General features: G+C 36.9%; 2 protein-coding genes across 2 annotated transcripts; both read right to left on the bottom strand.

Moving 5' to 3' along the window:
• Positions 1–10,528: 10,528 nt before the first annotated feature.
• LOC128045364 (olfactory receptor 10T2) lies at positions 10,529–11,470 on the bottom strand. The gene has a single exon (XM_052637865.1). It carries the CDS (start codon positions 11,468–11,470, stop codon positions 10,529–10,531), a length of 942 nt encoding a protein of 313 aa, XP_052493825.1.
• Positions 11,471–25,255: 13,785 nt separating this feature from the next.
• On the bottom strand, positions 25,256–26,200 carry LOC128045237 (olfactory receptor 10T2-like). Its single transcript, XM_052637736.1, has one exon. The coding sequence runs from the start codon at positions 26,198–26,200 to the stop codon at positions 25,256–25,258; it is 945 nt and encodes a 314-aa protein (XP_052493696.1).
• Between the last annotated feature and the right edge of the window lie 515 nt (positions 26,201–26,715).

Here is a 26,715-nt window from a genome sequence, read left to right as displayed (position 1 = left end):
TGTTTGGCATTATTTTTCTTTTGACTTAATAGCCAATTTTTATAAGTATGTTGTGTGCCTTGAAAAGAACATATTCTTTTACTATAATACAAAGTTCAATATATAACTATAAGATACACTTTACTACATTTTCTGTTTATATTTCCTAAATCGGTAGTTATGTATTGTTGATCTGTTTTCATCATAATGGTTTATTAAAGGTACCCAGTATTAGTGTATCTTTTTCTCCTTGTAAATCTCTTATTTCTTCCTTATGAAATTTGCACCTGTGTTTGGGGGCACATAAATTCATATCTATCATGATTTCATTGTGAATTGCAACTTTTAGCTTTGGAAATATCTTTTGTCATTGTTTTTGTTGTTGTTAACTTAATGTTCTTGGCCCTAATTTTAAGTTGCCAAACATCAAGAACATAATCCTTGCTTTTTCTGATTTGCTTGTGCTGGGTATAATTTCCCTTCTCTTCACTTTTTTGGCTTTTTGCATCATTTTGTTACAGATGTGTCATATAATGCATAGAATTAAATTCTGCTTTGAGAGTATATATATATATATATAAAATCTTAGTCTCCTTTTCTTAGGCACTCACTATTTGTTTGATCAGTTTTAAGTGATAATTATTGAATATCATGTTATTTATGCAGCAATAAGTAAACTTTACCTTCTTCACCGTTTCTCTCTTCATTTTCTTAATTTTTAATGTGTTACTTTTTATTTTTCAGGTACATATCATTTGCACACTGCTCGGATCTATGGTTAGGTATATGTATTCTATGTCCACCACTAGTCTTTTGGCCAAAAGACCTACCAGACATATCATGGTGAATGGATCTCTTCAACTAATGGCTTCATCAAAAAAAGTTACTGGTTTTCAGATTCCTGCAGTGTGTGTTAGTTTATCATGTTTACAACTATTCCCAAATCTCTAGTATAAGAATTTAGTATGGCTGTATAAGAAATTCCTCCTTGAAATCTTCCTTCTTTCAATTTCTTCGCAATCTCCATTTTTTTCATCATCATTTTGTATTGCTGCCAAGAAATATGATTTCCACATGATTTTCTTTTTATTGTTAATGATCAGTATTTTTGTCATGACTATGAATAGAGTGAAAGTATGACAGATTATTTCAATGTATAGATGCAGATATTTTATTTCAGGGAAAATTTCTTAGCAGTTTTAAATAATTGAATTTGTTTTATAGAGACTCCACTACTATAAATAAAGGATCTGCATTATCATTCTTCTATGTATATCACTTTCTGTATAATTCTTTTAAAGTATTTCTCCATTTTGTTTTATTACACTTAATTAATGTTGGCTAGTGTTGCTAGAATTTTCATCTGTTTGAGGCTGTTTTTGTTATTTTCTTTTGTCATATTTTGTTTTAGAGATGTGATTTGCTGAAATTTAGGAAATATATTCATGATTTGATTTTTTTTCAAGTCTTTAAGTTTACTCTGTTATGTTCCAATGTGTTTTATATCACTTTTTTTCATTTTTTACTAATCCTTGATCAAAAATAGATTTCCCTCCAATGAATGTTAGCATAATGAATAAAAAAAAAAGACTCTAAATGATTTTTGTTTCTATACTTTAGAACTTGGAAGGATGTTGGTATAGATTAAGAAAAACAATTGTAATTTAAGATAATATTAATTAATGGGACTCTGTATGACAGAAAATATTCTTGTTTAAGAGAAACATTGAATAGGCAATCTAATTTTACACCAAAAAACAAAACTGGAAAAAGAACCAAAAAAAAACCCTGAAATTAACAGAAAGAAATAAATCATAGTGATCAGAGCAGAAATAAATGAAAAGTAAATGAAAGAAATAATAGTAAAGATTAATAAAACAAAAAGCTGGTTCTTTGAGAAGATAAACAAAATTGATGAACCTTTAGCCAGACTCATCAAGAAAAAGAGAAGAATCAAATCAACAAAATTAGAAATCAAAAAAGGAGAGGTTGCAACAGACAATGCAGAAATACAAAGGATTATAAGAGACTATTATGAGCAATTATATGGCAATAAAATGGATAATCTAGAATAAATGGACAGATTTTCAGAAAAGTTCAATCTTCCAATACTGAACCAGGAAGAATTAGAACTTATGAACAACCCAATTACAAGCACTGAAATTGAAATTGTGATTAAAAAAAAAAATCTCCCAAAAAACAAAAGCCTAGGACCAGATGGAGAAGGCAATGGCAGCCCACTCTAGTACTCTTACCAGGAAAATCCCATGGGTGGAGGAGCCTGCTAGGCTGCAGTCCCTGGGATTGCTAAGAGTTGGACAGGACTGAGCGACTTCACTTTCGCTTTTCACTTTCATGCGTTGGAGAAGGAAATGGCAGCCCACTCCAGCGTTCTTGCCTGGAGAATCCCAGGGATGGCAGAGCCTGTTGGGCTGCCGTCTATGGGGTCGTACAGAGTTGGACACGACTGAAGTGACTTAGCAGTAGCAGTAGGACCAGATGGCTTCACCTGTGAAAACCGTAAAGATACTATCAGAAAACTGCTAGAGCTAATCAGTGAATTTAGCAAAGTTGCAAGATACAAATCAATACACAGAAATCACTTGCATTTCTATATACTAACAACAATGAAAAGTCAGAAAGAGAAATTAAGGAATCAATTCCATTCACAATTGCAACAAAAAGAATAAAATATCTAGGAATAAACCTACCCAAGGAGACAAAAGAACTGTATACAGAAAATTATAAGACACTGATGAAAGAAATCAAAGATGACATAAACAGACGGAGAGATAGATATTCCATGTTCCTGGGTAGGAAGAATCAATATTGTTAAAATGATATACTACCAAATGCAATCTACAGATTCAATGTAATCCCTATCAAATTACCAATGGCATTTTTCGCAGAACTAGAACAAAAATTTCACAATACATATGGAAACACAAAAGACCCTGAATAGTCAAAGAAGTCTTGAGAAAGAAGAATGGAGCTGGTGGAATCAACCTTCCTGACTTCAGATTACTACAAAGTTACAATTATCAAGACAATATGGTACTTACATAAAAACAGAAATATAGACCAATCAAGCAAGATAGAAAACCCAGAAATAAACTCACACACCTATGAGTACCTTATTTTTGACAAAGGAAGCAAGAATATACAATGGGGCAAAGATAGTCTCTTCAATAATTGAAGCTGGGAGAACTGGACAGCTATCTATAAAATAATAAAATTAGAACACTTTCTAACACCATACACAAAGATCTAAATGGATTAAAGACCTAAATGTAAGACCAGAAACTATGAAACTCTTAGAAGAAAACATAGGCAGAACACTCAATGACATTAAATCAAAGCAAGATCCTCTATGACCCACCTCCTAGAGTAATGGAAATAAAAGCAAAAGTAAACAACTGGGACCTGATTAAACTTAAAATCTTTTTCCCTGGAAAAGAAATTATGAAAAAGGTGAAAAGACAATCCTCAGAATGGGAGAAAATAATGGCAAATCAAACAATTGACAAAGGATTAATTTGTAAAATATATAAACAGCCCTAACAACTCAATATCAGAAAAACAAATAACCCAATCAAAAAGTGGGAAAAAGACCTAAACAGACATTTCTCCAGAGAAGACATGCAGATGGCTAACAAATACATGAAAAGATGCTCAACATCGCTCATTATTAGAGAAATGCAAATCAAAACTATAATAAGATATCACCTCACACTGGTCAGAGTGGCCACCCTGAAAAAGTCTACAAACAATAAGTGCTGGAGTGGTTGTGGAGAAAAGGGAACCCTTTTGCACTGTTGTTGGGAAAGTAAATTGAAACAGCTACTATGGAAGACAGTATGGAGATTCCTTAAAAAACTTGGAATAAAACCACCATATGACCCAGCAATCCCATTCCTAGGTATATACCCCGAGGAAACCAAAGTTGAAAAAGACACATGTACCCCAATGTTCATTGCAACACTATCTGCACTAGGCAGCACATGGAAACAATCTAGATGTTCATCAACAGATGAATGGATAAAGAAGTAGTGGTACATATGCACAATGGAATATTACTCAGCCACAGAAAGGAATGCATTTGGGTCTAAGAAGGTGAATTAACCTAGAGCCTATTATGCAGAGTGAAGTAAGTAAGAGAAAGAAAGATAAATATCATATACTAATGCATATATATATATGGAATCTAGAAAGATGGCACTGATGAATTTATTTGCAGGGCAGCAATAGAGAACAGACTTATGGACACAGGGAGACGGGAGAAGAGGATGAGATGTATAGAGAGAGTAACATGGAAACTTATATTACCATATGTAAAGTAGACAGCCAATGGAAATTTGCATTATGTCTCAGGGAACTCAAATAGGGGCTCTGTATCAACCTAGAGGAGTAGGATGGGGAGGGAGATGGGAGGGAGGTTCAAGAGGGAGGAGACATATATACACCTATGGCTTACTCATGTTGATGTCTGACAGACAGCAGAAAAAATTCTGTAAAGCAATTATCCATCAATTAAAAAATAAATAAATTATAAAAAATTCTTGTTTTCCCCAATTATCAAGTATTTATGTTTATTTATTCTTGCTAGAATAGAAAATCAAAGGTAGCCTATATATATTTTTTTCTTTCTTTCTTACAACAGAAAATGCTATTGCAATCCCATCTCCAATTTGTCTTGCTTTCCATGTCTCATAATTCACATGCAATATTTTGTCTAAGGGCAGTTTATGTGTAAGAATTCAACTACTCTTTCAACAGACCATGTTTTAAATTAAGCATAGGAACTATACATGTATCTATAAATACAGATGAAGATGAGTAAATGAAGAGAAAACAAAAGGTAGAAGGGATGATTCTGGTCACTTAAGAAAATAGTTTGCTTGTATATTTGTTGTTGTTGTTCAGTTTTCATTTGTGTGTGACTCTTGACTTATTGTGACCTGATGGACTTCAGCACTCCAGGCTTCCCTGTCCTTCACCATCTCCTGGAGATTGCTCAAACTCCTGTCCATTGAGTTGGCAATGATGCCATCCAACAATCTCATCCTCTGTCATCCCCTTCTCCTCCTGCCTTCGATTTTTCCCAGCATCAAGGTCTTTTCTAGTGAATCAACTCAAGTCTTCACATCAGGTGGCCAAATTATTGGAGCTTACTGGAAAAACCATGGCTTTGACTATATGAACCTTTGTCAGCAAAGTGATGTCTCTGTATTTTTAATATGCTGTCTAGGTTTGTCATAGCTTGGAAGAAATTCCAAGGAGCAAGCCTCTTTTAATTTTTTGGCTACAGTCACCATCCACAGTAACTTTGGAGCCCAAGAAAATAAAACCTGTCACAGTTACCACTTTTTCCCCATCTACTTGCCCTGAAAGGGACTTCCCTATAGCTTAGATGGTAAAGAATCTGCCTGCAATGAAGAACTGGGTTTGATCACTGAGTCAGGAAGATCCCCTGGAGAAGGAATGGCAATCCAATCCACTATTCTTGCCTGGAGAATCCCATGGAGAGAGGAGCCTGGTGGGCTACAGTCCATGGGGTCACAAAGGATCAGACAAAACTAAGTGGCTAACAGACACACATTTGCCATGAAGTGATGAGTCCAAATGTGAATGTTGAGTTTTAAGCGAGTTTTTTCCCTCTCCTCTTTCACCTTCAACAAGAGGCTCTTTAGTTCCTTTTCACTTTTTGCCATACGGATGGTGTCATCTGCATATCTGTGAAGTTGTGAGGTTGCTCAGTCATGTCCGACTCTTTGTGACCCCATGGACTGTAGCCCACCAGGCTCCTCCATCCATGGAATTTTCTAGGCAAGAGTATTGGAGTGGGTTGTCATTTCCTTCTCCAGGGGATCGATCTGAGGTTGTTGATATTTCTCTTGGCAATCTTGATTCCAGCTTGTGCTTTATCCAGCCCTGCATTTTGCATGATGTACTCTGCATATAAGTTAAATAAACAGGCTGACAATATACAGCCTTGATGTACTCCTTTCCCAATTTTGAACCAGTCCATTGTTTGAGGTCTGATTCTAACTGTTGTTTCTTCTCCTGAGAGGTTTCTCAGGAGGCAGGTAGGGTGGTAACGTATTTCCGTCTCTAAGAATTTTCCAGTTTGTTGTGATCCACACAGTCAAAGGCTTTAGCATAGTCAATGAAACATGAAGCAGAAGGAGATGTCTTTTTGGAATTTCCTTGCTTTTTCTGTGATCCTGTGGATGTTGGCCACTTGATCTCTGGTACCTTTACTTTTTCTAAAGGCAGCTTGTATGTCTGGAAGTTCTCAGTTCACGTACTTCTGAACCCTAGCTTGAAGGATTTGAGCATAATCTTTTGAGCCAGTGAAATGACTACAATTGCATGGTAATTTGAACATTCTTTGGCATTTCCTTTCTTTGGGATTGGAATGAAAACTAACCTTTTCCAGTCCTGTGGCCACTGCTGAGTTTTCTAAATTTGCTGGCATATTGAGTGCAGCACTTTAACAGCATCTTCCTTTATGTCTTTAAATAGCTCAGCTGGAATTCCATCACCTCCACTAGCTTTGTTCATAGTAATGCTTCCTAGGGCCCACTTGACTTCACACTCCAGGATGTCTAACTCTAATCTAGGTGAATGACCACACCATCGTGGTTATCCAATTATTAGCATATTTGCAGTCAAATCCCCTTTTATTCCCATCCCATCCCACTAATCCACTTTCTGTTGATACAGAATTCTCCTTCCTCGCATTTTGTACAGATATGGTAGTCCTTTGTACTTGCCTACTTATATTTAGCATAATGTTTTTGGAGGCAATTTCTGTTGTAGTAGGTACCATATTTCATTTCTTTTTATTGCTGAATAGTATACAGTTTTATGGCCATACCTGATTTTGTTTATCCATAAATTTATTTATAAATTGATAGACCATTTTCTTTTCTTAGCCATTATGAGTAATGCTATTATGAACCTTCACATAGAAGTGTTTGTGTAGATAGTATTCACTTATCTTTGGTGTATTCCTAGAAATACCATTTGGTAAGTTTATTCTCCAGTACTTTGGGCACCTCATGCAAAGAGTTGACTCATTGGAAAAGACTGATGCTTGGAGGGATTGGGGGCTGGAGGAAAAGGGGACGACAGAGGATGAGATGGCTGAATGGCATTACCGACTCGATGGACGTGAGTTTGAGTGAACTCTGGGAGATGGTGATGAACAGGGAGGCCTGTCTTGCTGCGATTCATGGTGTCGCAAAGAGTCAGACACGAGTGAGTGACTGAACTGAACTGAAGTTTATTCTTACCTGTAGACGAAGCTGTCAAACTGTTTACAAAAATATGCATAATTTTACACTCCCACACCAATATGTGAAGGTTTCAGTCTCTCTATATCCCTACCAGCACCTTTTAGTGTCTGTCTGGTAGCTCAGGGGTAAAGAATACACCTGCCAGTGCAGGAGACTCAGGTTTGATCCCTGTGTTGGAAGATCCCTTGGAGAAGGAAATGGCAACACATTTCAGTGTCCTTGCTGGGAAATTCCAGGGATAGAGGAGGCTGGTAGGCTGCAGTCCATGGGGTCACAAAGAGTTGGACACAACTGAGTTACTAATGATCTTAAATGCATTTTCATGTATCTATTATGTGCTAATATAGTTTGATGAAATATCTACCAAAAGTTGAGCTTTCCAGGTGGCGCTAATGGTAAAGAATCCGCCTGCCAATGTAGGAGACATAAGGGAATGTGTTCAATCCCTGGGTTGGGAAGATCCCCTGGAGTAGGGCATGCAAACCACTCCAGTGTTCTTGCCTGGAGAATCCCACGGAGAGGAGCCTGGAGGGCTGCAGTCCATAGAGCTGCAAAGAGTCAGACACGACGGAAGAACTCAGGTGTGCTACTGAAAGTCTTCACCCATTTTTTAAATGCCATGTTTCTCTTATTACTTAATTGTAAACATTATTTGTTTATTTTGGATACAAAGCCCATCTGATATGTTTTGCAAATATATTTTTTTCTATGTGTGATGTTCTTTTATGTTTTCATAATGGCTCCTTTTGAAGTGTATATTTTCTGACTCTAGGTTCTACCCATTGTCTATATGTCTAACTATAGATAAGTGCGATACTTTCTAGATCACTGAATATTTAGATTAAGCTTTGAAGTCAGAAAGCATACATTATACATTTTACTTTATTTCCCACAATTATTTTGGCTATCTTGATTCCTTTCTATATACATTTTATGATTAGTTTGTCAATTTTTATAGAAATATCTTCTGGGAGTTGATAAGAATTATCCTGAATCTATAGATCTATTTGCTCAGAGTTAGCTCTGAGCTAATGGTATTGAGTGTTTCAACCCATAACATAGATACCTCTTCATTTATTAAAATTTTATTTAATTTTTCAACGTTTGGTAGTTTTTATGTACATGTCTCCCACCTCAACTGTTGAATTTAATCTTAAATATTTTAAAATTTTAATTCAAAATTCTTAAATATATAAATATTTTAAAATATTTTCATTTAGCATTAAGGTATTTAATTAATAGACTACACGATTGGAGTTTTTCAGAGCACATCTAGTATAAGACAGCCCATAGGTTTTTTTTTTTTTTTAACTTTATTTTACTTTACAATACTGTATTAGTTTTGCCAAACATCAACATGAATCTGCCACGGATGTACATGTGTTCCCAATCCTGAATCCCCCTCCCACTTCCCTCCCCATACCATCTCCCTGGGTCATCACAGTGTACCAGCTCCAAGCATCCTGTATCCTGCATTGAACCTAGACTGGCGATTCGTTTCTTATATGATATTGTACTTGTTTCAGTGCCATTCTCCCAAATCATCCCACCCTCTCAATGAACAGGAACTTAGAGACACTTGCAAAACAATCTAAAATCTAAATAATGATTCTAGATTTTTATGATTTTGTTTTATTCTGTGATTTTTTCCTCATATTTAATCTTTCCAAAACATTCAACCTTGTATTAGAAATAGATAATCCTTTTTTGCATCATTTTTCCCCAAACTACATGGTACAAAATTATATTTCTCAAGTTGAGTAAGTACTTAGATGGTCTTGAGAACTAACATATGTGATTTAACTTGTGAGAGCTGAAATATGCAGCAGCTACACTAGAAACTAATAGCCATGAGTGTTTATTGTGCCATGGGAATCAGCCAGCATGCCTTATAGAGGGAATAGAGGATGCTGGTCAACTTGCATTATAAGAACATTTTCCTTATTAGTATATAATTTTCACAGTCACATAATTAATAATAGCATAGTTTTTCCTTTGTGTGATGCACTATAATTTTAACAAATTAGGATATTTTTATTCTAGTATGGGCTAGATAAAGGGTCTAATTCAGGGCAATTGATTCTCCCAACAAGAAACACTGTTCTTATTATATAATCCACATATTCACTCAAAAAAATCTCAGTTGTCCAGATAAAAAGATTTAGGGCACATCAGTTTCAATAGTTTCAAATGTTTTATTTCAAATCATATGGCTTGAAATCAATAGAGTTGAAATTTAAAATCAATTGTTTAGTATTTGCTGCTCAAATGTTACAATAAAGTATTAGATACATGTAGTATTAGATAATGTAGTTTTGCATTATGACCATCGAAGAGCCGGCTAATTGAAATATTAGGGCCACTTCTGCCTCTCCTTAGTATGTATTATGTTCCTCTGTATTAGCAAATGTAAAGATGTTATTATTGCTGAAGTTCATTATTAAAAAAACTAATCCACTGGGAAAAAAATCATTATAAAAACAAAGGAAAACTACAAACGAAAAGTGAAATATATTTAATTTCTAACTAACAGAATAAAAATTCTAGTATTAAATTTTGAAGAAAATCTACAACGTTGATAACATCAACCAATTTTTTTTTCACTGAAAAATCCATTTTTTTTGGATTGAAATCTTGTTCCTCATTTACAATCTAGTTCAAGTTTCCTTTTCTTTCTTCTCAAGTTGTTTAGTCCATTTGTTTTTCCAGGAGAAATAAATATTTGTCCTTTTGGTATACATGATTCTTTATTCAACTTCTTTTAATAGATCTGATTCATCATTTTATTTTCATTTTTTATCTTTCTACCTACTAACTTTTACACCTCCATAAATTATCAATTTGTTCATGTTGATTTTTCTACTTTTCATAGAACCTGATACATGGTGCTATATGGTGAATGCTGGCGTCGTAGATAGGATGCTTCTAATAACTTCACATCCCATTCTCTTTATCTAACTAGACAAGCAATCTGTAGCCAACTTTCATTTTGAGTATTGTGTTTTCCCTTGAAAAAAATTTTATGTTTTTCCCTTTTTGCCACATGCGTCTTTAAGAAAAGGAACAGACATCAGATAATTTAGCATGTAGATTGATTTGCAGTTCTTCTGAGAAAAGAAAAAGACAACAGTGGTCTTAGTCATTGGAAATAATATCCATATCATGATTGAACTGATGAAAAGACAAAGAAATTTTCATGCCTTTGACTTCTATGACTTCTTTAGTTAATTTTGCAATGTTTCATTAGGTCACTTGGTTGCCACAGGTATTCCCAGAACTCTTTTCAGTGCAGTCTTTACCTCCTTGTTCCTGAGACTGTAGACAAGAGGATTAAGTAGGGGAGTAACCACTGTGTAGGTCACTGCCACCAACTGGTCTTTGTCTGAAGCAGACTTGGATTTGGGTCGAAGGTATATGATGGAGGCACAGCCATAGTGGACAAAGACCACGGTGAGGTGTGAGGCACAGGTGGCAAATGCTTTCCTCTTGCCCTCAGCCGAGGGGATCTTCAGTATGGTGTTAATGATGAAGCCATAGGATATGAGAATTAGCAGAAAAGGCACCATGATTACCAGGATGCTGAGGCTGAACAGAGCTAGTTCTTTTACATGAGTGTTTGTGCAGGCTAACTTAATAACTGGTGCCATGTCACAGAAATAGTGGTTGACTCTGTTTGGGCCACAAAAATGCATGCCACATATGAGATTGGTGGCCACCAAAGCAATAAAGAAACCTGTGACTGTTGACAGAGATACCAACCCCAAACCTAGCCTTTTGTTCATGGTAAGTGTGTACCTCAGGGGGTGACAAATTGCCACATAGCGATCATATCCCATCACAGCAATGAGAAAGCAGTTGGTACATGCAAAGCCAAGGAAGAAGAACAGCTGGGTGGCACAGGCTATGAAAGAGATAGTCTTGATGGTTGAAAGCAAGTGGACCAGCAGCTGAGGGATGATGACGAAAGTGTAGCAAGACTCAGAAAAGGAAAGGATGAATAGGAAACCGTACATGGGAGTGTGTAAAGTCCTGCTGAAGCAGATAACAGTCATGACGGTTGCATTGGCCATTAGGATGGTCAAGTACAGAAGGAGGAAGGTGACAAAAAGCAGCACTTGGAGCTCCTCCAGGTTAGAAAACCCCACCAGGATGAACTGTGTAACCACAGCGGTTCTATTGAAACCTTGCATCTGAATAACTTCCTTTGTGAATGAGTTTGGAGAGAGAAAATGACAAGTATCTTTGTACAAAGAATATTCACCCAATGCCTTCCCTTTAAGGATTATATTTTCAGACCTACAGTATTGAAAGATCTCTCTCTCCCTCAACCTGTCTAAGCATAGATATTCCTTTTGATAATTTAAAAATATTATCCTCCAAAGTAGGAGAATGGTTAGCTATATTATAGAAATATACAAAGATTGAAAGAGGTACCATGTGATATTACCAAAGAGTACATAAGAACATTAGAAAATTCTCCTAATATAATAGGAGGAAAAGCAAGACACACAGTCATATTTATAATAAGATTAGAGCTGATTGTGTTTGCTTTCTGATATATTTTCTAAATATTTAACAATAAGCTTTTAAAATTTGATGATCCTAAATATACTTCACTTTTATGTAGGTTAGAATATTTCCATCTCTTTTTAGCTACTATCCAAACACAAGAAAAACTTGCTACTTCCAAAAATAATGCTATTATTTTAACACAATTGCTTTAGAAGCATTCACATTTCTGAATTCAGCATGCCATTTATAACATCTGTTTGCCCAGAAGATTATTAATACGCCTGTCCTCCGATAACTGGCAGTCACAGTAGATGGCCTGCTGGGGTGGGGGCAGGTAGGGAAAGCACAAGTCAGTGACCAAAATACAACCAGTGAACAGCTATGATAATAAAAGCAAGCTTAAGGATTAATATTTTTTTTAAGTTCAGCAACAATTCTTGTCTGAGAACAATCAGACAATCCAAGTCATCATTTGATATGTCAGAAGGCATGTTAGAGGAGTTGAGATAGGAGTGGTGATTGAAGAAAAAGGGGGATTTCTCCTGTGATTAGTAAACTCATTTCTAATATTCCCTTATGAATGAGGCTATTTATGGCACTTTTGTTTTCAGAGACTGATCAGCCACTTCGTGGTGGCAGATTTGCCTCTGGAAACACACCATCTCTTCAACTCTTTCTCTGTATCACATCCTTGAAAATTTCCTACCAGTTCATAGTTCAGTTAAAACATGAAAGGAAGCAGTTGTAATTGCCTGTTGAAAGCAAAATAATAATAATAATAATAATAATTCAGGAACTTACTAAACATTTCCTTTATTTAATTTTATATAGTATAATTTAATAATAAGTGCTTTCATTTAGGGAGAGGTTGTTATCACGTGTAAACAATTTTATTGCAAAATATGATCAATATTTTGCAATAAAATAACAAAAATCCATTTTAAGTTCATCTTTATTTCTAGCTTATTAAGCACTATGGTACTCTGGGCTTTTGAGATGACAAAGAGAAAATTCTTAGGCAACTTTGGTGGATACCCTCATCCAGGGGCTTATGTCATTTGCATTGTTTACATGTATCCTTTGGTTTCCATATCTCCTATTCTTGATCCTGCACTATCCCTGTTACAATTTTGAAAATATTTCTGTTATGAAGTTTCCATATTCAAAAATCTTAATCTATTTTTTATTCTCTATCAATTTTTTTTCATTTTTCTACCAATGCAGCTACTTTGATGCTCAGTATCCATCATAATCAAACTAGCATAGACAACGTATAGAGTCAGTAGGAAGACTGAAGCTAGGATAATGGAAGGAAAGAAGGGAGCAACAGGAATGCACCTTGAGTCTTCAATAGCCAAAAAGTGTTAGGGTGAAGGAAAAGAGAAGAGACTGTCTCAGGGATTTCACATTATCTTGTAGTCTTAAGTCATCCAGAGCCCTAGTCATTTTCAATTTTGAGAGTCAGGTTCAAAAATTCAGGAGAAATCAGACTTAGTACCTGCAGCACTCAACATCATCAAGCTTGTTAGCTACTTTAATGGCTATAAAATACAAAGAGTTGTTTGATGTGACTCACTGGGTACATTCACTATTCATCCTGCCATGGTTCCTTCAGTTAGATAGCTCCACATTCCTGCTAACATAACTCGTTCCCTTTGTATCAGACATGGCAGAAAACAAGATGCTTTATGTAAGCTACATCAGTTTGTCCTTCACAACCCAGTTGATAGCACAAGTGTTTTGTCTCCCTTCTGTAGCTAATGCAGGGGCACTAAGTACCCTCTCTTGAGCAGAGTGACCTGTGAACATTTTTATCTCTGCATTCAATGTAAGGAGTTGAGCTCATCTCCTTATATGTTTGGCTTTCTCTAGATTACAAACTTTTAATAGGCAAAGGTAATATTTTTTATTAATAGCTGAATACCTAGCATGTAGTATAGTTTCTAGTTTATCATGGGCTAAAATTTTTTTGACCTCAATAGAATATAAAAGTAATAAATAATATGCTGAAGTAATAGAGCCAGTACCAGAATCCAAGTCTTCTAACTTGTATTTTAAAGTAGAATCACATTTTATTTCTATACCATCTCTCATATATATAAAATATACATAGGCATATTGAGATGCATGTTGGAAGGAAATAAAATATTGCTTGTGTTATTTCCAGAAGTAGGACAATCATGGGTAGTTTTATTTCCTTACATTTACTTTTTATGTATTTTCAAAATTCCTTTTCTCAGTTTTATTAAGATATAATTGACGTATATCACCGTATGTCTTCTAACATTTAAACCACTTTCTTCCTATCACATTTTATGCCATCTATTCTTTACCTTGCTGGAAGAGTATCTGCCCTACACTTTTTCCAAGAGACTAAAGCATGATCTCACGCTGCCTGTTTAAGTAAAACTCATTTTACTATTTCCGAATTTTCTAGAATAGTTCAATTTTAATTACCTAATGTTCTTAAATTATCAAATTTTATACTTGAAATTTATTATTTCTATGCCTTAGATTAGGAGCATGAAACAAAAGAACAAAGGGAATAAGAAAATTGGTAAGTTAAAGATATGGTAAATATATTCAAAGATTCAAAGATAGGAAAAAACAAGATGTTGCTTAATTTTATCACAGTTTTGTGAATCAGACTGTTTTCAATTTCCTGCTAAATCACCAGCTTCTCTTTCAGTAATTCAAATAAGAATTTAGTTATATTTACAGAAGCCTTCACTCTTGGCCCCAATCATATTACTGCTTTTATATTTTCTCTCATGCTATTTCACATACCTGTATAGATTGTTGTTTTCTATATCCAAATCCCTGTCATGTCCCATGTTTTTCAATACACCTTCTCTGGCTACTAGAATACATATAAATGCTCATTCTCTTCATAACATTTAGGGATCTTAAAATCATACTGATATGGAGTATGGGTTAGATACCATCCTTTGTATTTTTAGAAGTAATTTATATCTCTTATTTTCTATCTATCTATCTAACTATCATCCATTCATCTATATCATATCCCTCTGCAGATTGTTTCTTTGGGGAAAGGGACCCATAACAATATATCCCAAATGATCTGCTGCCTCCACCACAGTTTGGAACACATAATAGACTCTAAACAAAACAATTGCTTTGCTCTTTTACTATAATCCATATTATTCATAATATTTTTATTATTCCCCCAATTATTTTTTTTAAATAAACCTATGAGGATGAGCTTTCCTGCCCCCTAGTTACTTTTATTGCTGGATTTCTCAATTTTTAAATTTCATATAGGACATGGTATATGTGCATATATGTTTCCAATTATGTGTATATGCAGACTCAATAGTAGTAAAAAGCTTGTTTTGTTTTAAGAAAAATAGCAAATATTTTTGTTAGAAAAATTGACTCTGGTATAGAATCTTTTTCATAATACTAAAAACTATGGTGCAAATGCATTCAAATCTGAGATCCTTGGTGGAAAACAGTTTCTTCTTCAGGTAGTAACTGATAGAGAGATTACACTTACCCACTTACATTCAAATGATCAAGGAAGTTGACATATGACTTTGATTTGAGGACTCAGTCTTGTAGGTCTTTTGAACGTGGAAAGAGGCAGCAGTAGAAGTTTACTTGTAAAAGTAATGTCATCTGTCCTAAAGGGGTAAATGATTGGGGAAAAAATGTGCTGAAACATTTCATAATGGGTTTATTTGGACACTTAGATGTGTTAACCTTTTTAAGTCTTAAATAAGAAGCTGAAATTAGCCCAGTCTCTATTCATATGTCAATTCAGAGTCTGTAATTAGGTTGGAGAGTATTTATAGCCTTCTGGGATTCCAGGAACTGGGGCCCTCTGAGACAAGGAGAGCTAAAGCAAAAGATAAATGACTAAACTTGGACAAGAACATCTTATCTAATATCAGAAGACAATAATATAGATTGAAAAATTTCTATTTGGGCAAAGCATGAAAAATGTAAATAAGAATTCTTTTGGCATAAGGGAGTTGCTTTCAGATAGAAAGTTTACAAAACACTGATATGCCAAGAGAAACCAAGCTCACCAACCTGCAGAGTCACTTGAAGGTTGATTTGATAAAGCATAAGACATGAAGGCAGGGGTTGGTGAATGTAGGTATGTTTGGCACTTTGGGGGATTACACTGGTAGGCTGTGTCTTGCTTCTATACCCAATTGGTTGTTCAGTCACTAAATCATGTCTGATTCTTTGAAACCCTACAGAGTGCAGGATGCCATGCTTCTCTGTCCTTCACTATCTTCTGGAGTTTGCTCAAATGCATGTCCATTGAGTCAGTTATGCCATCCAACCATCTCATCCTCTGTCATCCCCTTCTCCTCCTGCCCTCAGTCTTTCCCAACACCAGAGGCTTTTCCAATGAGTTGGCTCTTTGCATCAGGTGACCAAAGTATTGGAGCTTCAGCTTCAGCATCAGTCTTTCCAATGAATATTCAGTATTGATTCATTTAGGATTGACTGGTTTGATCTCCTTGCTGTCTAAGGGACTCTCAAGAGTCTTCTCCAGCACTACAATTCAAAAGCATCAATTCTTCTTTATGGCCCAACTGTCAGATTGCACATGACTACTGGAAAAAGCATATACTGAATAAAAAGTCAAACAACTGGATTTATTAGCTCCCTTAAAGGAATTATTATAAGGGAATGACTTTTATTCAGTGACCATTCTTTGAGTGTTGTGCTTTGGAAAGCACTGTTAGATATTACAGTGATACAAAGATAAATAAATTACATGAATCCATCTGCTATAGCAGGGTAGCAAAACTGTGTGCAATAAGAGGCATACTGAAGCATGAGTCCATACCATTTCTGACCTTTACTGAGGCCATCTTTGCATGAAATGTTCCCTTGGTATCTCTAATTTTCTTGAAGAGATCTCTAGTCTTTCCCAGTCTGTTTTCCTCTATTTCTTTATGTTGATCTCTGAGGAAGGCTTTCTTATCTCTTCTTGCTATTCTTTGGAACTCTGCATTCAGATGCTTATATCTTTCCTTTTCTCCTTTGCTTTTCACTTCTCTTCTTTTCACAGCTATTTGTAAGGCCTCCCCAGACAGCCATTTTGCTTTTTTGCATTTCTTTTCCACAGGGATCGTCTTGATCCTTGTCTCCTCTACAGTGTCATGAACCTCAGTCCATAGTTCATCAGGCACTCTATCTATCAGATCTAGTCCCTTAAATTTATTTCACACTTCCTCTGTATAATCATAAGGGATTCGATTTAGGTCATACCTGAATGGTCTAGTGGTTTTCCCTACTTTCTTCAATTTGGACTGTGAAGATAGCTGAGCACCGAAGAATTGATGCTTTTGAACTGTGGTGTTGGAGAAGACTCTTGAGAGTCCCTTGGACTGCAAGGAGATCCAACCAGTCCATTCTAAAGGAGATCAGTCCTGAGTGTTCTTTGGAAGGAATGATGCTAAAGCTGAAACTCCAGTACTCTGGCCACCTCCTGCGAAGAGCTGATTTATTGGAAAAGACTCTGATGTTGGGAGGGATTGGGGGCAGGAGGAGAAGGGGACAAGAGAGGGTGAGATGGCTGGATGGCACCACTGACTCAATGGACGTGAGTCTGAGTGAACTCCGGGAGATGGTGATGGACAGGGAGGCCTGGTGTGCTGTGATTCATGGGATCACAAAGAGTCGGACATGACTGAGTGACTGAACTGAACTGAACTGAACTGAAGCATGTGTCAGTGAAGAGACAGCATAGCTAGAAAGATGAGCACCTCACAGTGAAGATCTTCTTAAACGTAACCAGGGCTAAGATTTGACTAATGAGTTATGAATAAAAATACTGAGAATAAGAAAGCTAAGTAGAAACTACTGAATGACTAAACCTAGGATATTCAAAGAAAAAAGACTGAAGAGGATTGCTGAGAATTTCTATTTCTTCTATTGACTACTCTGGTTATTTAAACAAATGCTCTTTCTGAAAACAACTGAAATTGCTGGGGAACAACATTTTAAAAATTTCCTTATTGCATATTTATTAGCTGAAAGCATTGTAGGAACTTCTAGGTCAAAATCTGAGAGAAAGTAAGAATCCTGAGAAGAACCACAGTTCAAAAGCATCAATTCTTCGGCGCTCAGACTTCTTCACAGTTCAACTCTCACATCCATACATGACCACAGGAAAAACCATAGCCTTGACTAGACGGACCTTAGTCGGCAAAGTAATGTCTCTGCTTTTAAATATGCTATCTAGGTTGGTCATAACTTTTCTTCCAAGGAGTAAGCATCTTTTAATTTCATTGCTGCAGTCACCATTGGCAGTGATTTTGGAGCCCAAAAAAATAAAGTCTGACACTGTTTCCACTGTTTCCCCATCTATTTCCCATGAAGTGATGGGACCGGGACCCACCAAAATAGGGAGTCAAACAGTAGATCTACTCTAAGCTGGGACTCTGAGAAAGGACACCTTAAGATAAACATAAAACAGAATTAAGCCCATCTTTTAGCTCCTTGTGGGAGGTTCCGATGGGAGTTGTCTCAAGGCTGACAGGAGATATGGTCGGGGTGGTGAAATAGATTCACTTATGAGAGGTTGTAATTGGTAGGCCCTCATTCTGATTTGCATCTCAAAATTGCATCATCACTTAACTCAAGAAACCTCAGCTCTGGATTTAATGTATAGAGCATCTAAATTGGTAGTGCCTCTAAGAATCTTTCAGATACAAATCCAGATTCAGCTTTTGGAAAACAGCAATATAGAAATTATAAAAATAAAAACAGACGGAAAGAGTCAAAAGAAAGAAGAAATAAAACTGTCTCTCTTCATAGATGACATGCTGCTGCTGCTGCTAAGTCATTTCAGTCGTGTCTGACCCTGTGCGACCCCATAGACGGCAGCCCACCAGGCTCCCCCGTCCCTGGGATTCTCAAGTCAAGAACACTGGAGTGGGTTGCCATTTCCTTCTCCAATGCATGAAAGTGAAAATTGAAAATGAAGTTGCTCAGTCGTGTCCGACTCTTCGCCACCCCACGGACGGCAGCCCACCAGGCTCCTCCGTCCATGGGATTTTCCAGGCAAGAGTACTTAGATGTACTTAGATGTACAAGAGTACTTAGATGTTCAAGAATACATAGATGACATGATGGCCTACAAAGAAACTCTCAAGAATAGGCCAAAAAAAAAAAAAAAAGAAAAAAGAAAAGTCAAAAAACCCCACAACAAACCAAAACGAAAAACATAAAACCCTCCTGAAACTAAAAAGGCAAGATTATAGCAACATTGCTATACAAAAGTTCACTTTCCTCTATATATCAGCAATAGAAAATTGGAATTTGAAATTAAAAATATAAATCATTTATATTAGCAGCTAAAAAGAGAAATGCTTAAGGATAAATTACAAAATATGTACAAGACCTTTATGAGGAAAATTATAAAATATTAGTGAAAGATATTAAAGATCTTGTCAACTAAAAAAAGATGCACAACTTGAGCATTGTGAGTTAAGTTTTATTTGGTGCAAAATGAGGACTGCAGCCCTGGAGATAGCACCTCAGTTAGTTCTGAGAGATTGCTCCAAAAATGCAGTGGGGGAAGATCAATATGTGATTTTCGGGAAGGGGTAGTTCAAGATAGTTCAATGCAATTAAGCACTCATTTTACAAGATTTTCTGCTAGTCATGAGGAGCTGATGAAGGGATTTAGTGCTTTTCTAGATATCAAGAGATGCAAAGATTGGGATCATGAAATCAGTTCCTGAAAATATCTAAAGACATGTTCGACAAGACTCCCTGAAGAACAGAGTGCCTCACTTCACCCTGAACTCCTTCAGGGGTGTTAAGGTCAACAGCTACAGCAACACAGGAATCAGTCTCCACAGAGGCAGATGGTAAATGCCCTTGTTGTTCAGGTGCTGGCAATGCTCTTGGCAAGTGCCAATTTGTAGTCGACAATCTCAGTACATGGAGGAATAATCTATGTGGATAGGAAGACTGAATTTTGTTAAGACGTCAGTTCTTCTCAGACTGTTCTGTAGATTTAATGCAATCCCAGTAAAAATTCCAGCAAGTTATTTAGTGGGATATCAAGACTGACTGTAAAGTTTATATTCAAAGCCAAAAGATTTAGAATATTGACATAACACTGCATATTAACTATATTTTCTAGTTTCTGTGTCAGATGTTTTGACTTCTTTGATCAGCCCTGATGGCCTTTTGGAGACTCAATTATCAAGGAGGGACTGCTCTTCCTAACTAGGGTTAGAATTTTCCAATTCCTGGAGATAACAAAGGACTTTCTTTAGAGCAAGTCTTTCACATGCAAACTAATCAATACAGAGCCCATAGCCCCTAATGAGTTAATGTGCTCTTTGTGAATCTCTTTGGCTGTAGTCTCTCAGGCTCCTCTGTCCATGGGATTTTCTAGGCAAGGATACTAGAGTAGGTTGCCATTTCCTTCTCTAAGGCACCTACCTGATCCAGGGATAGAACCTGTGTTTCCTGCATTGCAGCTGAATTCTTTACCCGCTGAGCCATCTGGGAAGCCTACTTGTCTGCTTTATCAGGCTCTTACACTGTTCTCTTGTCCTAAGCATGGCATGTCCTATCTTCTCTTGGGAATTGTGTGCAATTAACTATCTTTCCAATGGCAATTGCTTCCTGATATGTTGTCCTCACTACATTTGAAGAAAAGTTAAATCTTCATTTAAAAACATATTGAGATAGGAAAAAAGTTAGTTCATAGTTCATTGTTGTAGGTTAAATTTTCAGCAAGAGCTCTTTTTCCCTTCTGCTCTGTGACTTTGCAGTTGCTGCTTTTAGATGCAGAGTATAATTCTCAACCACAGAATTTTGGGCTTGGTTTTGGGATTTAAGGCCAAGAAAAAGAAGTACAAAAAGGGAAAATGGTTGTCTGAGGAGACAATATCTGAGAAAAAGAAGATAAGCTAAAGGCAAAGGAGAAAAGGAAAGATATACCCATCTGAATGCAGAGTTCCAAAGAATAGCAAGGAGAAATGAAGACTTCCTCAGTAATCAATGCAAAACAATGAGGAAAACAATAGAATGAGAAAGACCAGAGATCTTGTCAAGAAAATTAGAGATTTCAAGGGAACATTTCATACAAAGATGGAACTACCTAAAGGACAGAAATGATATGGACTTAAAAGAAGCAGAAGAGATTAAGAAGAGGTGGCAAGAATACACAGAAAAACTACAAAAAAAGATCTTAATGACCCAGATAACCACGGTGGTGTGATTATTCACCTAGAGCCAGACATCCTGGAATGCACAGTCAAGTGGGCCTTTAGGAAGCATCATTATGAACAAAGCTAGTGGAGGTGATGAAGTTCCAGTTGAGCTACTTCAAATCCTAAAAGATGATGCTGTGAAAGTGTTGCACTGATTATGCCAGCAAATTTGGAAAACTCAGCAGTGGCCACAGGACTGGAAAAGGTCAGTTTTCATTTCAATCCCAGAGAAAGGTAGCTCCAAAGAATGTTCAAGCTACAACACAATTTTACTCATCTCATATGCTAGCAAAGTAATGCTTCCTTCAAGTGAGGCTCCAGCAGCATGTGAAACAAGAACTTCCACATGTTCAAGTTGTATTTAGAAAAGGCAGAGGAACCAGAGATCAAATTGCCAACATCCATTGGATCATCAAAAAAGCAAGAGTGTTACAGAGAAACATCAACTGTTTTATTGACTACACCAAAGTCTTTGACTGTGTGGATCACAATAAACTGGAAAATTCTTAAACAGATGGAAATACCAGACCACTTTATCTGCCTCCTGAGAAATCTGTATGCAGGTCAAGAAGCAACAGTTAGAACTGGACATGGAACAATGGATTGGTTCCAAATTTTGAAAGGAGTATATCAAGGTTGTATATTGTCACCCTGCTTATTTAACTTATATGCAGAGTACATCATGCAAAATGTCAGGCTGGATGAAAGGTAGTTGAAATCAACACTGCCTGGAGAAATATTAATAACCTCAGATAGGCAGATGACACCACCATTATGGCAGAAAGTGAAGAGGAACTAAAGAGCCTCTTGATGAAAGTGAAAGAGGAGAGTGAAAAGCTGGCTTAAAACTCAACATTCAAGAAATGAAGATTATGGCATCTGGTCCCATCACTTCATGGCAAATAAATGGGGAAACAATGGAAACAGTGACAGACTTCCTTTCCTTAGGCTCCAAAATCATTGCAGATGGTGACTGAAGCCATGAAATTAAAAGATGCTTGCTCCTTGGAAGAAAAGCTATGGCCAACCTAGACAGTATATCAAGAAGTAGAGACATTACTTTGCCATCAAAGGTCCATCTAGTCAAAACTATGGTTTTTTTCAGTAGTCATGTATGGATGTGAGATTTGGATCATAGAAATAGCTGAGAGCTGAAGAATTGATGCTTTTGAACTGTGGTGTTGGAGAAGACTCTTGAGAGTCCCTTGGACTACAAGGAGATCCAACCAGTCCATCCTAAAGGATATCAGTCCTGGGTGTTCAATGGAATGACCGATGTTGAAGCTGAAACTCCAATACTTTGGCCACCTGAATCAAAAATGTGACCCATTTGAAAAGACCCTGATGCTGGGAAAGATTGAAGGTGGGAGGAGAAGGGGACGACAGAGGATGAGATGGTTGGATGGCATCACCGACATGACAGACATGAGTTTGAGCAAGCTCTGGGAGTTGGTGATGGACAGGGAAGTCTGGCGTGCTGCAGTCCATGGGGTTGCACAGAGTCAGACATGACTGAGCAACTGAACTGAACCGACTGGGATTTATGTTAGCCAATGAAGTATAGGCGGAGGGATAGTTTGCCAGTTTCAAAGTATTGTTAGCCATTCAGTTGTGTCTGACTCTTTGAGACACCATGGTCTGTAGCCTACCAGGCTCCTCTGTCCACGGAATTATCTAGGCAAGAATACTGAAGTGGTAGACTTTCCCTTTTCCAGGGGATCTTTCAGACCCAAGGATTGAACCCAGGTTTCCTGTACTACAGATTCTTTACCATCTGAGCCACTTGATCAAAAAATGTATTGCACATTTTTTCAATAAACGCTGGAGAGGATGCAGAGAAAAGGGAACCCTCTTACACTGTTGGTGGGAATCCAAAATAATACAGCCACTATGGAATAGTATGGAAAGTCCTTAAAAAATTGACAATAGAACTACCATATGACCCAGCAATCCCACTGCTGGGCATACACACTGAAGAAACCAGAATTGAAAGAGACACATGTACCCCAATGTTCACTGAAGCACTGTTTACAATAGCTAGGACATGGAAGCAACCTAGATGTTCATCAGCAGATGAATGGATAAGAAAGCTATGGTACATATACACAATGGAATATTACTCAGCTATTAAAAAGAATGCATTTGAGTCAGTTCTAATGAGATAGATGAAACTGGAGCCTATTATACAGAGTGAAGTAAGTCAGAAAGAAAACCACCAATACAGTATATTAATGCATATATATGGAATTTAGAAAGATGGTAACAATGTCCCTATATGCGAGACAGCAAAAGAGACACAGATGTAAAGAACAGACTTCTGAACTCTGTGGGAGAAGCAAGGGTGGGATGATTTGAGAGAATAGCATTGAAACATGTATATTACCATATGTGAAACAAATCACTAGTCCAGGTTGGATGCATGATACAGGGCACTCAGGGCTGGTGTACTGGGATGACCCTGAGGGATGGGATTGGGAGGAGGTGGGAGAGGGGTTCAGGATGGGGAACACATGTACACCCATGGCTGATTCATGTCAATGTATGGCAAAAACCACTACAATATTGTAAGGTAATTGGCCTCCAATTAAAATAAATAATTAAATTTTTAAAATGCATTGCAGGTTTTCTGCTACCAGCATTAGATGAACTCTCCCAGTCCTTTTTGACCTGGTATCTGGAATGAAAATAACTGATGCAAATCTAATTCCAACCTATCCAAAATGGTCAAATCCAACGAATGTGAAACTTGAAGCAGAGTTACTATGTTGAGCCCAGCTCAAAACAGCAAACCATAACATAACCTGCTGACACATAACAAGACCTATTTTATTGTAAGAAAGACATAACATAAAATTTTCTATCTTATCCACTTTTATGTGTGTAGTTCAGTAGTATGAACTATATTCACATTGTTATAAAAACAGATCTCCAGGACGCTTCCATTTTTCAAGTCTGAAATGGTAACCATTAAATAACAACTCTCCCTTCTCTAAGTGGAATAAGCCAGTCATAAAAAGACAAGCTATATATACCATAGGGCATTCCTGATTTAATTCTTCTGTAAACAATGTTTTATTTATTTCCATTTTATATAATTTAAGTTATAGGTACATGCTCACATAGGAAACTTATTTTTAGATCTATGATATGTGACCCTTCAACTTTTACCCCCATCCACATACCCAAGTAAGAGCTCCTATTACATGTTGCTCAATTGGAAGGCTGAGAAATGAACACTTAAGAAATTAGGTTCATATAAAATTATGTTGCTTTATTGACACACATCTTTAACAAAATCCACAAAAATAGTCATGCAAATAAGTGTAATTCACCTATATTAGGTGATTACCATTTGGTTATTTCTTATAGTGAAGCATGAAAGAAAGAGGGAACCATAGTTTATTACTCTTTTCCTACAATACCTACTTTAATACTTTGCTCATATTGACAGATTCACAAAAGAACTCTTGGATGGTCAACTCAATTTCACCCTGCAACTGATGTTATTGCAATTCTAGTTTATGGAATAAAGAAAGGAAAATGAAGGGAGGTGGGAAAAAACTAGCAATTTTTAATGCTTCCTGTCAGAAGAGCACCAAATTGTTTTGCATCTATTAACTCCTTTAGTTCTTACAAAGCCCAAATGAGAAGGCCTTAAGGATGTCACGTTACATAGGGAATAACTGACCATGAGAAAGGTTAAGTCTGACCCATGGCATTTGGCTGGACAATGATTCAAATCAATATTCAAACCTAGGTCTTTATGATTCCAAAATCCATGTTTTCTGCTTTACCATTAGCCTCATGGAACTCATCTCTCCTTAAATGAATTATTCTTTTTGCCTATAATTTTTATTATAAATATTGCTTTTACCTCAAAAAATATACCAAAGCATTCAGACATTTAAACAACATTCTCTACTGTTTCCTTCAGTGTAGGAAGAATATTAACAGACTGGGCATTCTCAGAGAAATAATGCAGTATTTATAGTATTTATGAGAAAATTGACATTTTAAATGTTCAATAACAGCATGGATTGGGTCTTTGAAAGTTGCCACATTCACATAACTTTCTGAAGACCAAATGGTACAACCTGTACTGTGAAGAGAGGGCAAACAGAAAGGTCTTTCCAATAAAAATAACACTGCCTTCTTCCTTGTTTTCTTTTTTAAACAAAAACTATGTTTATTGGCATCATATCCTGGATACTTTCGTGAATATAATTTTCCTGATATAGCAACTTATACAGTTTTGGAAAGCAAGTACCTACTGAGAACCTTTTTCAGAGCTGTCTTTACTTCTTTATTTCTCAGTGTATAGACAAGAGGGTTAAGTAGTGGGGTAATCACTGTATAGGTCACTGCCACAAGCCGATCCTTATCTGAGGAGTACAGGGATGTGGGCCTCAAGTAGATAAAGGAAGCACAACCATAGTGGACAATGACCACTGTGAGGTGGGAGGCACAGGTGGCGAAGGCCTTACGCTGCCCCTCTACTGAGGAAATCTTGAGGATGGTGGAAACAATGAAGACGTAGGAGATAAAGATCAGCACTAAGGGAACCAGCAACACCAGAATGCTGAGGAAAAAGATAACCATTTCCTTCAGGTTGGTGTCTGTGCAGCCCAGTTTTATGACAGGGGAAATGTCACAGAAGAAGTGGTTGATCCGATTGGAGGCACAGAAGGGCACACTAAACACCAGGACGTTGACAACCACAGAGATCAGGAAACCACAGAAGCTTGAGGCTAAAACCAGCTGTGTGCAGGTGGCTCTGCTGACAATGAGTGTGTAGTTGAGAGGGTTGCAGATGGCAACGTAGCGATCATAGCCCATTACGGCAATTAGGAAACAGTTGGTACAAGCCAAGCCCACAAAGAAATAGAGCTGGGCCACACACCCAGATAATGAAATAGTTGGAGCTGTGGAAAGCAGGTTGGTCAGCATTTTTGGTACAATGACCAAGGTGTAGCAGGTTTCAGAACAGGAGAGGACAAAGAGAAAGAAGTACATAGGAGTGTGCAAAGCCCGATCCAGACGAATGACCGTCATGATGGTGGCATTGGCCGTCAGAGTGGTCAGGTAGACCAGGAGGAAGATAAAGAAGAGAAGGATCTGCAGATCCCCTAGGTTAGAGAAGCCTATAAGGATGAACTCGGTGATCATGCTCTGGTTCTGCCTTTTCATTGGTCACTGCAAATCAGACTCAGACATTCTGCAACCGGCAAAAGAATGAATTTGACAAAAGATGATATGGGGTGGGAGGTGGGAGGGGGGTTCAGGATTGGGAACTCATGTACACCCGTGGCAGATTCATGTCAATGTATGGCAAAACCAATACAGTATTGTAAAGTAAAATAAAGTAAAAATTTAAAAAAATGTATATATATAAAATATTAGATCCTAAAAAAATAAAAGAAGTGAATGCCCTGGAATAGACCATGTCTGTGTTTCTCTACAAAATTGACAATACTGTTCTGAAAAAATGAGTAACAAACGAGTTAAGCACATTGATCAAGGGGCAAGGAGAAAGCAGTAGGCTTGAGGAGGAGTGGCATAAGAAAATCCTGAGTTCAATGATATCTGAAGACATTATTTTCATTTTTGTAAGTTGTTTCCATTTCTCTGTCTTTTTTTTTTTTTTTTTTTACTTTATTTTAATTTACAATACTGTATTGGTTTTGCCATACATTGACATGAAT

This window comes from Budorcas taxicolor, chromosome 3, assembly GCF_023091745.1.
Source record: "Budorcas taxicolor isolate Tak-1 chromosome 3, Takin1.1, whole genome shotgun sequence".
Taxonomy (NCBI): Eukaryota; Metazoa; Chordata; class Mammalia; order Artiodactyla; family Bovidae; genus Budorcas; species Budorcas taxicolor.
Note: the sequence above shows the minus strand (reverse complement) of the source record. Positions and strands in the feature narration are given on the sequence as shown.

What these genes read in the sequence shown, in the direction of transcription:
- LOC128045237 (XM_052637736.1), bottom strand. Translation starts at nt 26,200, where the DNA reads ATGAAAAGGCAGAACCAGAGCATGATCACCGAGTTCATCCTTATAGGC.
- LOC128045364 (XM_052637865.1), bottom strand. Translation starts at nt 11,470, where the DNA reads ATGCAAGGTTTCAATAGAACCGCTGTGGTTACACAGTTCATCCTGGTG.